Source organism: Chelonia mydas, chromosome 4, assembly GCF_015237465.2.
Source record: "Chelonia mydas isolate rCheMyd1 chromosome 4, rCheMyd1.pri.v2, whole genome shotgun sequence".
In the NCBI taxonomy this organism is placed as follows: domain Eukaryota; kingdom Metazoa; phylum Chordata; order Testudines; family Cheloniidae; genus Chelonia; species Chelonia mydas.
The window spans coordinates 11,722,544-11,740,893 of record NC_057852.1 but is presented as its reverse complement, the minus strand read 5'-3'; the positions used below and the strand labels follow the sequence as shown (position 1 = coordinate 11,740,893).

The 18,350-nt window shown below is 49.7% G+C and overlaps 1 protein-coding gene across 5 annotated transcripts in view; it reads left to right on the top strand.

The window, feature by feature from the left end:
- The window catches only part of RBPMS (RNA binding protein, mRNA processing factor), a 175,353-nt gene that overhangs the window by 77,373 nt on the left and 79,630 nt on the right, over positions 1–18,350 (top strand). For all 5 annotated transcript variants that reach the window (XM_043545186.1, XM_043545185.1, XM_043545188.1 and 2 more), the window contains exons 3-4: positions 2,111–2,149; positions 3,666–3,728. In XM_043545186.1, the coding sequence (XP_043401121.1) occupies positions 2,111–2,149; positions 3,666–3,728 (102 nt within the window). The remainder of the gene's footprint in view (positions 1–2,110; positions 2,150–3,665; positions 3,729–18,350) is intronic.

Sequence of the window (18,350 nt, the reverse complement as noted above, 5' to 3'; positions counted from 1 at the left end):
CCGACCCACTCCCCAGCAGGAGCACCAGGCGGGCAGAGTAGGACAAGCCCCTGTGCCCTGAACCCATGCCCCGACAGGAAGGCCGGGTTGACAGAGCGGGTCAGGGCACGGAGGCGCGCATTTTTCTGGGGGCTCCCAATTGGCCGGGGATCCTGGGCACAGGCCCCGTTGGCCCAGTGGCTAATCCGCCACTGTCTGTGTCACCTCTGCTCTGTGATCTGGGGTGTCCTTTACAATGCTTTGCTGCTGTAGCCTCCGGCCTGGCCTGTTCACAAACAGCCCCCAGCGTGTAAATCACTCCCAGCTCTGTCTGTGTGTTTGTGCTGGGGCCAGCCAGCCATGCCTTGGCTCTTACCAGCCTGGGTTATACTGCAGGGTGACCCCAACACACTCCCAGTCTTAGATTTCCCCCAGAAGTGTATGTCCTGTACTGCCCAGCCCTCTCCTGGACAGTACAAGTTTATATCAAGTCCGTTATCTCTTTGGTAGAAATAATTTGGATACAATTTGTCACCCTAAATGGAGTTTCCCAAACACTTCAATTTAAACACACTGGATTAGATAAAACAGTAAAAGAAGTTTATTAATTACAAAGAGATTTTAACTGAGTGCAAGTAATGAGGCATAAAAGTCAGAAATGGTTATAAGAAAAATAAAGATACGCCCTTAGGCATTGTCTTCACGTACAGTGCTATAGCTGCACTGGTCCAGCTCGCCACTGTAGCACTTTAGTGAAGATGCTACTGCCAGGATGGGAGAACTTCTATTGTCTGCATAGTTAATCCCCCTCTCCGAGAGGTCTGTGGTGTAGACCTGGCCTAACTTAACAAACTGTGTTCAGTTCAAAGCAACGTTTTCTCACTACATGCTTTCAGCAGTCTTGCTGACCAAACTTCTTAGGTCAGGACCCCCTCTCCCCAGAATCCAGCAAATGCTTGCTTTGTCTTGTTGCTTCAGGTGCCTTGAATGCGATGGGCTGGGAGAGAGAGGGGGTGTCGTGCGGGGGCTTTGCCCCTCCTTTTTATAGTTTCAGTCCCCCTCTTTGAAAACATTTCCAGCTGGGTACCAGGAGACAAAAGGTCTATATGGAAGGATGTTCCCTGCTACTTTTTTCTCACCTGTTTAAGCTTCCTTTGTCTTCCTTCCCTGCTTGATGACCCTGCTTAAATGCAAATTAAGAAGATCACTCATCCCTTTGTTTGAGACAGACCCTATTTGCCAGCCTCAGTTGGAACGTGTTAACACTATACAGTGGAATCTTATAACTTCACATATAATGTTACTACACATTTTACCAAGACGATATTGGTGAGCAAATTATGAGTTCTCAGATGATATTTCACAAGGTGTACTTTGTACAAAGATGATTACAATCACGTGTAGGGTGTGAATACAGGGGTACATTCTGCCACAACCCCCTCCTCCAGGCAGCCCCCAACACACCCCCTAGGTCAGGGGGAGTGAAGCAGAGCCAGAGGAATCCTTGCTTTGGGGAGCTGTACAGCCCCTTTGCACTGCTTTGGAACACCAAGGGCTGTAGCATGGGCTAATGCCTGACCCCTGCTGTATGCCCAGCAAAGGGGTGTTCTCTGTGCCGTGTCCTGTACAGCTGTTGGGGAGCTCACACCCTCCCCACCATGGGAGCTCCGACCCTGGGAAGGATTATTAGCTGTCTGGTCCGTCCCCAAAGTATGCCCACTTCTCCGCCCCACTCCAAGGACCTTTCTTCAGGGTTCTGCAGGAACCGCACCGGAACTGGCCTCCTAGGCCTCTATGGTGAGATCCAGAGCGCCTCTCCCAGCCTCTGGCTTTCTCTGCCCATTCCCCTGCCTCTCCCTGGCTGAAGGGTACCGAAAGCTGCCTCTGTATAACTTCCCTTCCCAGCAGGTCTTGCTGTGGCCTATGGTTCCATATGGCTCTGTTCTAGGCTGGCATTGCTAGTGGCACTCTGCTAGGCCAGTAGCCTGCCTTAAAGGGCCAGCATGCCCTGTAAAATGGTGAAAAATAACTCAGAACCCTACACTTTTTCCCATTTTAGCTCCAAGTGCTGACTGTTTGCCATGACCCAGTGAGTGCCTAGACTAAACAATGCTTTTCTCTTTTCTTGCAGGGTTATGAAGGCTCTCTTATAAAACTCACCTCTAAACAGGTAAAAGCCTGACCAGTGCTCAGAACCTCCAGTATCACAGTCATTAGCTGTAAACGGATTAGAAACAAACCTAGTGGCCTCACCGCACACCCAGGTGCAGGATGTTCCCTTGCCCCCACCCTCTCTGCAGGCTAGCCGCTGGCTCTGCTCAATGCAAGGAGCAGAAGCCTGTATTTTGTGGGGGGTGGAGTGAGGGGGGAGGTAATTTAGGAATGAGCAGCAAGGTAATGAAGTGTCCCCAATGGGGTGTGTCCTGCGAAGGTAGCACAGTGTTAGGGCCCCAGACCTGTGAGCTCTCTGTGAAGATGCGGCCGAGTCTGCGCTTTCTGTGGACAAGCGGAACTGTGAATCAAATCGAAAACACTCGGGAGTGGCATGACAAGCAGCCCCGTCCTGTTTCATTGCAGCGTCTTTACCCTGTAATGGAAGGTGTGCAGGCCAGCTGGGGCGAGCAGCTCAGGGCAGTCAGAACCTGTACTTTTATTAGCATTCCTAGGTGGAATCAAGCCTTCTAGAAAAGAGCTCAAGTTGAGCCTCACGGTTAAGGGATTTTTTTCCTTGCATGCGGGGAAAACTGCCTGGCGTGGGGAGAGTTTTGCTCAGCGCGGCACCCAGCCTGGCGCAGGGAGAGCCGCTCGGCGCTCAGCCTGGCATCCGGCCCGGCACGGGGAGAGCCGCCCGGCCCGGCCCAGCACGGGGAGAGCCGCTCGGCCCAGCCCGGCACAGGGAAAGCCGCTGGGCGCTCAGCCTGGCGCCTGGCCAGGTGTGGAGAGCCGCCTTGTGGCTCAGCCCGTTCTTCAGCTCTTTCCCCCTACAGGTAGCACCAGCCCCAGCAGCAGCATCCTCTGGGCAGAGAACATAGTTCTGTGCCACAGCTCCTCTGGGATTACCCAGAGGGAAAACAGAGGGGAGAAAGGATGCAGGAGTAACCTGGAGACTCCAGACACATCTTCTGCCCCAAGCACCTGGAAGAGAGCAGGAGTCCTGTGGTCACCCCCGAACACAGGTTTCCTGCTCAGTCACAGCACAGCCCTTCTAGGCCTTGCCTAAGGGCTCAGAGTCCCCATCCAGTATGTGTCTGTCCACACTAGAGCTAGATGAAGGATGGAGGGTCCCTGAAGGCTCCACTTTAAGAATATAGTTGCAGCCAACTGGGGAAGCCAATGCGGTTTCAGGTACGCTGTACTAAGCCTATGGGTACCCAGTGCACCGCATGTTTCCCAACACTCATCCCAGCCTTTGCACACTTAGACCTTCCACTGGAAGGAGGGGAGGGCAGCAGAGCCAGTGAGTTTATAGCAGAAGTGGCCAAAGTGAAGCCCACTGAGCAGACATGGCCCTTGGAGATCTGCAGGGTGGCTCTCAGCTCTGAAACAGGGAGATGGCTGTTGGGGACTGCAGGTCCCAAGTACCCTTGGTGGGTGGTAGTGAGCAGGGTCCCTGTATCTGTGAGGTGAGGGTGCTGCTCCTTCCCTGAGTCATCCCCTGACCCTCTCCTCTTCTCTTTTCTCCTCAGCCTGTAGGGTTTGTCAGCTTTGACAGTCGCTCAGAAGCAGAAGCTGCTAAGAATGCGCTGAATGTAAGTACCTGCTGCTATAAGCCACAGTTCCCTTTGGCTGTGTGTGGAGGAGGGCTGGGGGGAAGCATGGGCAAGGGAATGAACGGCAGCTGCGCATACCTTCTATACATACATGGGGTGAGATATCACCTTGATAGCAGACTAGTGGCTAAGCCCTCTGAAAGCTGCTCCTGAGTTGTGCATACAAAACATAGAATTCCTCCTGTATGATGCATGGAGATGCTGTAGCCAACATTTAGCAGAGTGCAGATATTAATTGCATTCTCTTCTTTCATTTTATATCTGTATCCAAAATAGCAAAGAGATTGACTGTACACAGGTTTGTTCTTCATAAACATACTGCTTATTGCCCATGTTTTCGTTTTCCTCTGGTGTGAAGTGTTACAGATTTATATTCTTTTCCCAGGGATGTTAGTTAGATTTTCTGATTCACATGGGTTTTGGGTGCTGGAGAAGATCAACGTTTTTTCTCCTGTCCTTTTCTACTTCCCCCAGTTCTCCAGGACTTTCCCCAAATGATTGCCAGTAGTTCTCTAAATGCCTTCCACGTGGGATGTCTATCTTCTGCACCTGCTGGTTTGTAAATATCCCGTTTTCCCAAGTGTTTCCTGCTCTGCTGTTCATCAGCTGCTAACTGGACATTCCTCACGACTTCTCGAGTGTCCATCTCTCTTTCCCATTTTTATACTAGCCTCCCTTTGCTGGCCACATTCCTCACTTTATTGGCATACGCTCGAATCAGTCTCTTTTCAGAAAGACAAGGGCTTCTGCAATCTTCTCAGTTTTCTGCAAATCAGGGGGCAACTTGCAAGGAGACCCTTGAAACCAGAAGCTCAAAGTCTGAGCACCCTACTTCAGAGAGATGAATCAGATTTACTCCAGGAATGTCGCAGTTTGATCAAGGTCCAGCTCTTTCAAACAATGGCTATAATCAACACTGAGCCCCGTGAGTTGAATTTGTACTCGCAGAGTTCTCAGGAGTACACTTTGTCTGCTGACTCAAGGAGCTCACCTGAGAGACGTAGCAATGCTGCTACAGAGACATACCAAATCGGATCCTCGGCTGCTATAAATCAGAGCAGCTCCATTGAAGCCAATCTCCGCCAGCTGAGGATTTGACCCCACATACGGTTTCTTACGGGTGGGGCTAGTTGTGATGTCTAAACTTAATGTTGCCTAACATTTTCCATCATAATACTTTATTTTTAGTTCGGTTTGAAATTATTTTCGTTTGCTCTCTGACCCTGATGAATTCTTTTTCGTTAAGTCCCTGTGAAAATGATTCAGCCAGTTCTGAGAATGTGGGTGTTTCTGAAAACAACATGCTTCTTAGTAGGAACTTGACATTTGTCACGGGATAGTCCTGGGGTCAGGAACGTGCCTTTTGCACTCTTGCTCCTGTGTAACTCTCTCCAGACCTGGTCAGATGATAAGACTCTGAAAACAGCCATTTGCACATGTTTAGCTGAGCTTTGTGAAGGCTTGATGCAAAGAGCTCCAAGCATGCCAACTGCACGGAGCCCCACACAGCCTTCTGGGTGCTAGGCTCTGAACTAAAGGGCCACACAGCCACAGCAGCAGCACCCACTCCCCATGCCCAGCAGACCTCCTCCTGATTGATGGTAATAATTTGTGCACTTCATAGCCCTCATGATAGCGCAAGACCTCGCTCCCCGTATTCCGAGCTGGGTAAATATTCCCCCTCATTTTATGGAGGGGGTAAATGAGTGTTTGCACAAGGTCACTACTAGCACAGCTAGGAATGCCTATAATAGAGCAGACTCAAGTCTCATCCATGCAGACGTACTGCCTTTCAGAATGAATGTGCCAGATCTATGCGCTTGGCTATGCTGTCTTTGTGACCTCCTGTACCACACATGCCTCCAGAACCAGGAACAAAACTGAGGCATCCTGGTGCCAAAGTTTTATGTATTCTGTGCTGTATAGAAAATAGTTGTACAAGGTACTGACTGCCTTGTGTCCCCTTTTAGTGGTCGGTCTATGTAGAAGAAAACAGCTCACAGTTCCCACAAGTTTGTCCTTTATCTCAAGTGGTAGCAGTTTGTGCTATGGATCTAAAGGTCCTGGCTTCCAGTCCTGCTGGTAATTCATGGGGGTGGGGAGCCCATGGGTCGATATGGTTCCAAAAAACCTAGGTAATCACATACCCAAAGACTACATTAAAACTGCAAGATCAAGCACTCAAATGTTAGGGAATTCAGATTGCCTGAGCAACCTTTATCAGTACCGTAGTGCATATGCATGGTAATCCTATCTGTAATTACACAAGCGCATAGAATTTGTACTTGTAAGATCCCTGCTTCATTTAGTGCCTAGGATGGGGAGTGAATGAGGCAAAACATTGTAAGAAGAGGAACAATATTTTCTTCTACTTAAGGCATGGACTGGGGCCTAAGGGAGTTGGGTTCTATTTCTGGCTCTGAGCGTCACAGACTTCCTCTCTGGCGTTAGACAAGACTGCACCATAATGCACATGCACAAGGGGACCGAATTAAGGTTAGCCTGGAATACTTGTGTAGACAGCTGCACATTTGTGTTACAAGTGCTCCTTTCTCCCCTCTACGTGAAGGGTGTTGTGGAGGAGGGAAATTCAAAGCCAAATGCAGTGTTAGGCTTTGTTAGTTTGTTAGACCTGGGTGACACAGTCCCAGCTGTGGGTTTTGGCTGGCAGGGAAGAGAGAGGCACAGTGCTGTCATATGAGATCGTGTTTGTAATCTGGAGTTAATCTCTTTGTCTGATTTAGGGTGGCCAGGCGTTCCGATCGAACAGGGACCCTGGAGGCTCTGGTCCGCACCATCGACTGGGCTGTTAAAAGTCCGGTCGGCGGCACACTCGGGGCCCAGGGCTAAGGCAGGCTCCCTGCCTGCCCTAGCTCTGCGTGGCTCCCAGAAGCAGCCGCCAGGTCCCTACCGCCCCTAGATGCATGGGTGACCAGGGTAGCTCCACACGCTGCCCCCACCCCAAGGGCCGGCTCCGCAGCTCCCATTGTCCAGGAACCGCGACCAATGGGAGCTGCAGGGGCTGCACTTGTGGACGCGGGGGCAGAGTGAAGAGCCTCCCTGGTGCCCATGCATCTAGGGGCTGCAGAGACCTGGTGGCCGCTTCCTGGGAGCCGCAGTAAGCACCACCGGGACCCCTCCCGCACCCCAACCCCCGCCGCAGCCCCGAGTTCCCTCCCGCACCCAAACTCCCTCCCAGAGCCCACATCATCAGCCTATTTTCAAAACATTAATAGAAAAGAGTGGATCTAAACAGTGATTACAGCAGAGCAGAGTAGCTGTTTTCATTCCACCCCAGTGTCACTTGCTCTAACTTTCTGAAGCTTTCATTTTGGGAGCTGAAATTTTCCATGCTTGGAAATCTTCTATGCATTTTTAGCCAAAAAAATAAAGATTCAGGTCAACCAAAACATTTACTGAATTGAGGCTCTATTTGCCAAATTGTTTCAGACCACCTTCCCTTCTAGGGTGACCAGATGTCCCGATTTTATAGGGACAGTCCCGATCTTTGGGTCTTTTTCTTATATAGGCTCCTATTACCCTCCAGCCCCATCACGATTTTTCACATTTGCTGTCTGGTCACCCTATTCCCTTCCCTCTCCTCCTCCCCTCCCCCCCCCCCCCCCAACTGTTTCTACATTTTCTAAAGAAACATTTAGGTTTTTTGATTCAAGATGCCCCATTTCTTTTGAATTTTACTACAATTTTTTTTTAAAAAAAAAAAGGTTAAAAATTCCTCCCAAAACAAGATGTTTCATTTTGGTTCGAACAAAAGTAATAAAAAAGATTTCAAGTTGGGTTCTCCGGAAACTTTTTTGTTTTTCTTTTCAGTTTGGCCCCTGAACAGAAAAGTCGGTTATTCACGTAGTCGGTTATTCACATCGCTCTGTTCGACTGAGTCCCTGGGGAGCACCCTCAGTGCTCACCTCAGGCCCAGCATGCTGTGTGTGCTCGGCTAAGCCGGCTTTGCCATGAGCTGACTCGTGCTAGGGTCGGAGCTGAGCTAATGGCTCCTGCAGTCTGGAGGTGTGTAGGTGGCAGCCTGGCCTAAGCAGTGTGCAGCTTGTGAGGGTGTCACTGTGCCGTTGGTCCGGCACACACACCTTGTGAGGTTTGCGGGGGGGCTGAATGAAAGGGTCTGGGCTCTGTGCATAGGAGAGGGGAGAACCCAGTGATGAGCTGCCAAAATCTTAACAACCGGTTCCCTCCTAAACCTACGAGGGGGTCGTGGCCCACTCCTGCCCAATCCAACCCCCCATGTTCTTTGATGCTCCCCCCGGGACCCCTGCCCCATCTATCCCTCTCCCCTCTCCCCTGACTGCCCCCAGAACCGGGCAGGAGGGTCTCGTGGGCCACTGTAGTGGGTGCCCACCCCGCCCCTAAGAGCCAGAGGGACCTGCTGGGGCGAGGTGGGGAGTCCTGGCGGTGCTTACCTGGGGCAGCTCCCAGGAAGCATCCGGCAGATCCCTCTGGCTCCTAGGGGAGGGGGAGCGTAGCTAGGGGGGGAGCAGCAGGAGCAGCCGCTCCCCCCACTGATCACATCAAAAGTGGCGCCTTAGGTACCGACTCCGTGGGTGCTCTGGGGCTGGAGCCCCCACAGGGAAAATTTGGTAGGTGCAGAGCACCCACGAGCAGCTCCCCACCCCATGCCCAGCCCCAGCTCCCCTCCACTCCACTCCACCTCCACCTCCCTGGGCCTGAGCGCGAAGCCGCTGCCTGCTTCTCAGCCCTCCCCGGCTTCCCACGCAAACAGCTGATTCACGGGAAGCCGGGGGTGGGGGGGAGAAGCAGAGCAGGGCGGCACGTTCAGGGGAGCAGGCAGAGGCGGAGCGGAGGGGAGCTGGGGCCGGGAGCAGGGTGGGGAGCTGCCGGTGGGTGCTCTGCACCCACCAAATTTTCCCCGTGGGTGCTCCAGCCCTAGAGCACCCACAGAGTCGGTGCCTAAGGCGCCACTTTTGGCTGATTAAATTTAGAAGCCCTTTTAGAACCAGTTCTCCCTCGCGGAACAACCGGTTCTAAAAGGGCTTCTAAATTTAACAACCGGTTCTAGTGAACCAGTGCGAACCGGCTCCAGCTCACCACTGGGAGAACCCTTCAGCACCTGGTGTGCTCAGCAGAAGGGGTTCAGGATACTTGTGCAGGTAGTTTAAATGTGCTCTGAGCTCCATCATCCTGAGTAGACAAACTGAAGTTTGTGAGGTGCCCAGAGAAGGACAGAGCTGCTGCAAGCCTTCAGATTTATTCCATACACAGTCCAAGGCGATAGAGACACATGCTGGACACGGACAGGGAAGTTAGGGTAAGGAGAAAAGGGTGGGGGAACTTACACTACTGGGTATCTAAGGTTATAGAAGACACAGCATTGTGATGTATATATTTTTCTGCATGCAAGAGAGCAGGGATTTCCAAAGCACTTGGTATCGGCCTCACTCTGCTCCAATGGAGGGGTTTATCATTGGGGAAAAGGTGTCTTTTCAGCAGCAATGAACAGATGTATCAAATAGACCATGGCAAGCAAGTCTGCTGCCTTTGCTATTAATACTGAACAAGCATCCCTGAACCACCTGTAGTCTGAAGGGGAGGGCCAGGGCCCTGCACCATGCAGCGCCTCTCTGACCTCAGTGAGGCTTCATTCAGGTCTATGGTTTGCTCCCCGCAATCAGATTGCAGGATCTGCCGTAGAGAACAGGAAGACCATGGACAGAGTAAGGCTCACCAAAGCCAATCTCCTTCGATGCCAGGCCACATGATAAACAGATTGAAGATAGCGCCACTTGAATAAGCAATCATTTGGAGACCGGGGTCCTAAACTGCTCCGAGTGGCATACCAGGGGGTCATGTCATTTAATATTTCCATGAACTGCCTAAAGGAGGGTATACACTTTAACCGTAATCAGTTCCCGGGTGAACCCGAAACTGGAAAAGTAACCAACGTGAGAGAAAAGTCTGAAGTGCCTTGGAGGGATTAGAACAGTGCAGCATGTGCAACAAGATGAGCTTCAGTATACATACCTGTAAAGTCACACGCGGATGGACAGGGAACGAACGCCAGAGATATTAGCTGGGGAAAGGCTACTGTACCTGGGAAGAAAGTCCAAGAAAGATTGCTGTAGGCTTGTGGCAGGCAGTACATGCCAAATGAATTTTCAGGTCAGGAGCAGAGTTAGGCCAATGCTGAGCACTTCCGGAAAATCCACCTGAAATAAACAGAGGCATTCACACTATTCAGAACTGGGGTGATGTTTCAGGGCGGGGGATAATAGATCAGTACAGCTGATGAGAGCAGCAAACAGTAGTCTTATCGCATCGACGCTATACTTTGCTGCCTTTTATATATCTGATCTGCACGTAACTCCTCTCTGAAATGCTTTTGGACTCTGCATATACCTGTCTTTATTCACAAGCAACCTGTGTTAACATTAACATTGTTCAGCCTTGTCCCCTGCCTCGTTCCAGCCCGTATGGTCTATTGAAAGCTAACCGTGAGCTCTGACCTCGATGCACGTGACTGATGCAGGTACTCACATAAAACAGCCAGTGCGTGAATCCGAATGAGAACATTCTGCATAGTTAATATAGCTGCAAACACAGTATAGGGGACAGATCCTGAACGTAGGCCACACTTACAGGATAGGGGACTGTACCCTGAGAAGCAGTGACTTTGAGAAAGATTCGGGGTGGGGCTGGATAATCAGCTGAACATGAGCTCCCAATGTGATGCTGTGGCCAAAAGAGCTAATGCAATTCTGGGATGTATAAACAGGGGAATCTCGAGTAGGAGTAGAGAGGTTATTTTACCACTATATTTGGAACTGGTGTGACCACTTCTGGAATACTGTGTCCAGTTCTGGTGCCCACAACTGAAGAAAGATGTTGATAAATTGAAGAGGGGCCAGAGAAGAGCCATGAGACTGATTAAAGGATTAGAAAATATGCCTTATAGTGATAGACTCCAGGAGTTCAATCTATTGAGCTTCATAAAGAAAAGGTTAAGAAGTATCTAGACTCATAGACTTTAAGGTCAGAAGGGACCATCATGATCATCTAGTCTGACCTCCTGCACACTGCAGGCCACAGAACCTCACCCACCCACTCCTGTGATAGACCCCTAGCCTCTGGCTGAGTTATTGAAGTCCTCAAATCATGATTTAAAGACTTCAAGTTACAGAGAATCCACTGGTTGCACTAGTTTAAGCCTGCAAGTGACCCGTGCCCCTTTGCAGAGGAAGGCAAAAAATCCCCAGGGGTCTCTGCCAATCTGACCCAGGGGAAAATTCCTTCCAAATTTGGTGATCAGTTAGACCCTGAGCATGTGGGCAAAACCCAGCTGCCAGATACCTAGGAAAGAATTCTCTGTAGTAGCTCAGAGCCCTCCCCATCTAGTGTCCCACCACTGGCCATTGGAGATATTTGCTGCTAGAAGTCATAGATGGGCCACATGCCATTTCAGGCAGTGTCATCATATCATCCCCTCCATAAACGTATCAAGCTCATTCTTGAAGCCAGCTCCCCTTGGAAGGCTGTTCTGGAAACTTCACCCTGATAGTTAGAAACCTTCGCCTAATTTCAAGCCTAAACTTGTTGATGGCCAGTTTATATCCCTTTGTTCTTGTGTCCACATTGGCCCTTAACTTAAATAACTCCTCTCCCTCCCTGGTATTTATTCCTCTGATGTATTTATAGAGAGCAGTCATATCTCCCCTCAGCCTTCTTTGGTTAGGCTAAACAAGCCAAGCTCATTGAGTCTCCTCTCATTGGGTAGGTTTTCCATGTCTTTGATCACCCTAGTAGCCCTTCTGTGCACCTGTTCCAGTTTGAATTCATCTTTCTTAAACATGGGAGACCAGAACTGCACACAGATGAGGTTTCACCAGTGCCTTGTATACTGGTTTTAACACTTCCGTTCTCCACTGGAAATACCTCGCCTGATGCATCCTAGGATCACATTAGCCTTTTTCATGGCTGCTTCACATTGGCAGCTCATAGTCATCTTGTGAACAACCAATACACCCAGGTCTTTCTCCTGTTCTGTGCCTTCCAGCTCATACAGCCCCAGCTTATGGCAAAAATTCTTCTTGTTAGTCCCCAAGTGCATGACTTTGCACTTAAATTTCAGCCCATTTCTATTACTCCTGTTTGCAAGGTTGTCCAGATCTTCTTGTATGATATTCTGGTCCTCCTCCATATTGGCAATACCTCCCAACTTTGTGTCATCTGCACATTTTATTAGCTCACTCCCACTTTTTGTGCTAAGGTCAGTAATAAAAGTGTTAAATAAGATTGGTCCCAAGACTGAACCCTGACAAACTCTGCTAGACAGTTCACCTTTCAGTATGACAGGTTGTAGTCTCCCCTTTAACCAGTTCCTTATCTACCATTCAATTCTCTCATTAATCCCCATCTTCTCCAATTGAACTAATAATTTCCCATATGGAACTATATCAAATGCCTTACTGACATCCAAGTAGATTATATCTACTGCATTTCCTTTGTCTGAAAAATCAGTTATCTCCTCAAAGAAGATCAGGTTGGTCTGGCATGATCTACCTTTTGTAAACCCATGTTGTATTTTATCCCAATTACCGTTCACCTCTGTTCTTAACTACTTTCTTTTTCAGAATTTGTTCCAAGATCTTGCATACGATTGAGGTCAAATGAACAGGCCTGTAGTTTCCCAAATCACGTTTTTTCCTTTCTTAAAAATAGGAACTATATCAGCAATTCTCCAGTCATAGGGTAAGACACCCAAGTTTAGATTCATTAAAAATCCTTGCTATTGGTCTTGCAATTTCATGTGCCAGTTCCTTTAATATTCTTGGATGGAGCTTATCTGGGCCCCCTGATTTAGTCCCATTAAGACAGTGGTCCCCAAATTTTTTACCTCTTACCCCTGTCTGCGCTCCCCCCGGAGCCAGGGCCAGGAGCGGGGCCACGGCTCTGGGAGGGAGGGATGCGGACAGAGGAAAGGGGGCTGAGGCTGAGGCCATAGCTGGGGCTGGGAGGGGACCCCTGGGAGTGGGGCTGGCAGCTGGATCCCCAGGCACAGGGCTGCAGCCGGAGCCAGGAGTGGAGCTGGGTGGCTCTCCACAGATTGGGGACCTCTGCATTAAGCTGTTTGAGTTTGACTTCCACCATGGACATGGTAATTTCTACCTCCACATCCTCATTTCCATTAGCCACCCTGCCACTACCCCATAGCACCTCATTACCCTTATTTAAAACTGAGGCAAAGTATTTGTTTAGGTGTTGGGCCATGCCTAGATAATCTTTAATATCCACCCCATCCTCAGTGCTCAGAGGTCCCATTTATTTTTCCCTTGTTTTCTTCTTCTTTAGACGGCTCTGGAGCTGTTTATTATTGGTTTTCATTCCCTTGCACGGTCCAACTCTGCTTGGGGAACAAATAGTTACTAATGGGCTCTTCAGTCTAGCAGAGAAAGGGATAACACGATTCAAAGGCTGGAAGTTGAAGCTAGACCAATTCAGAGTGGAAATCAAGGTGTACATTTTTGACAGTGAGGATAATTAACTATTAGAACAATTTACCAAGGGTCATGGTGGATTCTCCATCACTAGCAAGTTTTAAATCAAGATGGGTTGTTTTTCTAAAAGATCTGCTCTAGGAGTTATTTTGGGAAGTTCTCTGGCCTGTGCTATACAGGCGGTCAGACTAGATGATCACAATGGTCCCTTCTGGCCTTGGAATCTATGAAGCTATGAAAGCTGTAATTAGATAATCCGTTAAAAATGAATTTTAAATGACTCCGTTAAGAAAAGTCTGTCAAACCTATTTTTGTCCTTAATGGTCTTAGTAACAGAATAACGCAGACTATTCAAACTCAGTGAAATCTGGTGCATGGACTATATTTATAGGATTATTTTTAGGATTCTTGGTCTTTTTTGCTACTATTCTTCAAAGTTGAAAGTTTCTTCTTCAACAGAGGCTGACGAATAAGGTGAGAATTCCACAAAGATCTTCCCTCTTTCAAAATGGCTAGCATCGAAGTGGGGCTGAGGGCACAGGCTGCCTTAGCAAAGATGGCCACTGCTTGCATTTGCCTCTTAGCGCAACTCTCTATCTCCAACAGTACAGTGGCAAAAAATGACCATAAACCACCACAGGGCAAAGTAAACATTGTTTGGATGCATTTCTTACCGCCACATGTTTGGATGCATTTTAAGTTTAACTTTCTCTGCAAATTTCCGGGGTTCAGAACACTTAGTTTTGGGATAATTACAACATCCCTGTAATGTAATTTACTTTCAATAGAATCGTAGTAATGTCGGGCTGGAAGGGACCTCGAGTCATCTAGTGCAGCCCCCTGTGCTGAGGTGGGACCAAGTAAACCCAGAACATCCCTGACAGATGTTTGTCCATGATTTAAAGACTCCAGTGACGGGCTTCCACAATCTCCCTTGGAAGCCTGTTCCAGAGCTTAACTAGCCTTGTAGTTAGGTTTGATACTAGGGAACTCTTTCTAACTCACCCTTTCTGCAGATTAACCCCATTACTACTTGTCCTACCGTGCACTCCATGTCAACCTGATTTTGTCAGGGATTTTTAATAGCTAGGCCAGACACGCAGCCCCGTCCAGGTGTTTGTGCTGGAAGGCAGCTCTGGGGCAGCGAGGAGCGCCCTGATAGAGGGAAATCCCCAGCCGGTTTAAAGCTAGCTCGAAGCACCTGCTCCTCCCCTGCCTGTGAAGGGCATGGCCGAGGGGAGCTGCACCCGGTGCTTTTTTGGCTCCCACTAGCCCAGGGTCAGGCGAGCAGGAAGGCTGACATTGCCCCCAGCTCTCCTCAGCTTCACTGACTGTAAACTCGTGTGGGTGCAGATCCGGCCCATACTGTGAGCACATGGTCAATAGACAGCGTACCCACGAGTGCGTCCCAAACAGGAGGCTGACACCAGAGGGAGGTGCAAAGTCAAGAACTCCCAAGTTATAAAATGCCTATGCAACCCCCCCTTCTTCAGCACCTGACCCCTCCAACCTCCCGCTCCTATCCCCTACCCTCTCTGCTCCTATCCGACCAGCGCCAGCTCCTACCTCCCACTCCCTCCTACCCCCTCCCACCGCCAGCTCCTGCCTCCCGCCCCCTCCCGCCCCCTCCTGACCCCTACAACCTCCCCCTCCTATCCCCTACCCTCTCTGCTCCTATCCGACCAGCACCAGCTCCTACCTCCCACTCCCTCCTACCCCCTCCCACTGCCAGCTCCTGCCTCCCACCCCCTCCCGCCCCCTCCTGACCCCTACAACCTCCCCCTCCTATCCCCTACCCTCTCTGCTCCTATCCGACCAGCGCCAGCTCCTACCTCCCACCCCCTCCTGCCACCTCCAACCGCCAGCTCCCACTTCCCACCCCCTGCTCCAACTGCCAGCTCTAACACCCTGTCTCCTCCTTCTCCCACATTACTCCTATCCAACACCCTGTCTCAGAGATACACACACCCCAGCTCCTATCCAACTCCCTGACTGTGTTGTGGGCAATTGTAAAAGCTTTAAAAAGGGAGTTATAATGGGAAGTGTTGGGTAATCTTAGCTATGGGCATCACTCCTAGCTCTGCCTAGACCAGTGGTTCTGAACCAGAGGTACGCATACCCCTGCGGGTACACAGAGGTTTTCTGGCGGTACGTCAACTCACTAGATATTTGCCTAGTTTTACTACTGGCTACGTACAAAGCACCATCGAAATCAGTACAAACTAAAATTTCATCCAGACAACGACTTGTTTACACTGCCCTCTGTAAGACATACTGACATGTCAATACAATATTTACATTGCAGTTGTTGTATTTGATAATTCTGTGGTAACAATGAGAAAGTCAGCAATGGGTCAGGAATAGTGCAGTGCCACACTTTTTGTATTTTTATGTCTGATTTTGTAAGCAAGTAGTTTTGACGTGAGGGGAAACTTGGGGGACGCAAGACAAATCAGACTCCTGAAAGGGGTACAGTAGTCTGGAAAAGTTAAGAGCCACTGGCCTGGGATACTGTGTGTGCACGTATATCAGTCTATATAAACAAGAATTGTGCACCTGCTTTGCTGAAAAGATACATCTAATTTTGTCAAACCCACAAAGTGCTAGGCAGGCAGCTATAAATGCAGTCGTCTTCAGCCAAATTTCATCTTCTTTTGCTCTGTGAGATCTTGTGTGCGCTCCCCATCACTTGTGAGCTGGATCCGGCTCTCCCTGACTAGGGAAGAGAGCAGTGTGAAGAGTATTTGGGGGGAACATTATTTAGGGGGTGGTGAAAGTTTCCCTTCAGGAATGTCTGCCACCCACAGACAACAGGAGGCCCTGTCTCAGGCCCCTCGCTTGACATTAGCCAGCTCCCCAGCCTCTGACCTCCCGTCTGGGGGTGGGGGTTATTGAGTAGGTGCTGCTGGAGGAACTGCCATTTCATCTTGACCCCAGATAGCCACCCCTTTGCCAGGCAGCTTTTAGACCTAATTTTGGACCAGTGATGTATTACCTATGGCTGACAATCCCTCCCTAGCAACAGGCCCCGATGAACCGGTTATCTCTAGGAGCAGCCTTTGATACCACTGGCCAGGAAGTGTTGTTTCACATCTTCAGGACCCTGCAAGAGTGGATGGATTTATTCTTCCCTCTCTGAGAAATGGGAAAGTGTGGTACCAAGCACTTTATTTTCTTCCCTGAAGGCTGTCACCGGAAGGGTTGCAGTCCGCCCAGTGATTTTGGTATGGCTGCCAGGGAGGCCGAGAGGTACTTTGACCCGCCATTGAGGGGTTGGGTCACTGTAGACTCAGAGGAAGGAGTGCCACCTGCCTAGGAGTTCCTTGAGGTCTCTTCCCCTGTTGCTAGCTCAGCCTAGCCCTTTTTAGCCTGGGAGCATGGTGAGGATCGCTGCACGGGGTGGTGACCAGAGGCACCCCTGGGACCTTGCCCTCAGGCCCTTGCCCTGTCCCAGGGTCTGTTTGGACAAACCAGCTTGTTGTGCATTGTGGCATTCCTGCTGCATTGTATGGGGTTGTTATTTACTTCTGGAAGTTGCTAGTCATCCAGTGCGGCACTGCAGTAGGCTGTGACACTGGAAAGGGAGACAGACGTCAGTGGAGACTGAGGAGAGGTAGTGCGGATGGGGGTGGGAACTGTAACCACCTTAGCTGGGCTGGATCTGGCCCCCAGCAGGTCATGTCAGGAGGATTAGGAGGGAGGATGTTTGTTTGTTTGTTTGTGTCAGGGTTCCCTCCCCACTCTGAACTCTAGGGTACAGATGTGGGGACCCGCATAAAAGATCCCCTAAGTTTATTTCTACCAGCTTAGGTTAAAACTTCCCCAAGGCACAAATTCTTTGCCCTTGGAGGGTACACTGCCACCACCAAGTGATTTAACAAAGAATCAGGGAAAGGACCACTTGGAGTTCCTATTCCCCCAAAATATCCCCCCAAGCTCTTACACCCCCTTTCCTGGGGAGGCTTGAGAATAATATCCTAACCAATTGGTTACAAAGTGATCACACACCCAAACCCCTGGGTCTTAGGACAATAGAGAAATCAGTCAGGTTCTTAAAAGAAGGATTTTATTTAAAAAAAAAAAAAAAAAGGTAAAAATCACCTCTGTAAAATCAGGATGGAAAATAACTTTACAGGGTAACAAAAGATTCAAAAACACAGCAGAACTTCCTCTAGGCTTAGTTTCAAAGTTACAAAAAACAGGAATAAACCTCTCTCCAGCAAAAGAAAAATTCACAAGCAGAACAAAAGATAATCTAACATGCCTTGCCTGGCTTTTACTTCCAATTTTTGTAATATGAGAGACTTTTAGGATGGTTTATAGGAGAAGGAGTTTTCTGACCTGATGCTTCTCTGCTTCCCAAGAGAACATACACAACAAAGCCTTTCTCCCCCCCCATCCCCGTCCCCCCCCCAAGATTTGAAAATATCTTCTTTCCCCATTGGTCCTTTTGGTCAGGTGCCAACCAGGTTATTTGAGCTTCTTAACCCCTTGCAGGTAAGGAGGCATTCTAGGCTACCCTTAGCTGTATGGTTATGACAGTTTGTTTTGCCGCATCCTGATCCTCCATCTCCCTCAGGATGAAGAGGAACATGGAGAGGGCACGGGCCTGTGATTTTCCCAGGAGGCCGTGGAAAGGTGTGAATGGCTGCACGTGCAGCATATGCTGTGCTGGCATGAGTGGAAGGAGCTGGCTCGAGGGGCAGAGCACTCTCCAGGTGTAGGTGAGCGTCCCCCAAACGCTGAATACCAGGCAATTCCTGCTGCTTAGCTGAGGAGCATGTAGCTGGCTGACACATCTGGGCAGCTGTGTCACGTGTCCGGCAGCAATGCTGAGCTCTGCCCACTGAGTCTCCGCACACAGTGCGGTGGAGGAGCACTGCGGTAGCATAGAACTGACGCTGGCTTGGACTGGGATGTCTCCATTCTTGCCTAGATGGGGAGAGCCAGGTCACAGCCTCGGGTAGGAGATGGGGCCAAAGCTCAAGGATCAAGCCTTGTACTTTCTGAATCTTCTCTCTGGATCGGCGCAGGGCTAAACGCTGCGATCTCGGCAGTTTTCCAGGCACCTTGTATTTGGGTGATGATGCGATGGACGTTTGACAGGAAGCCTGCCAGA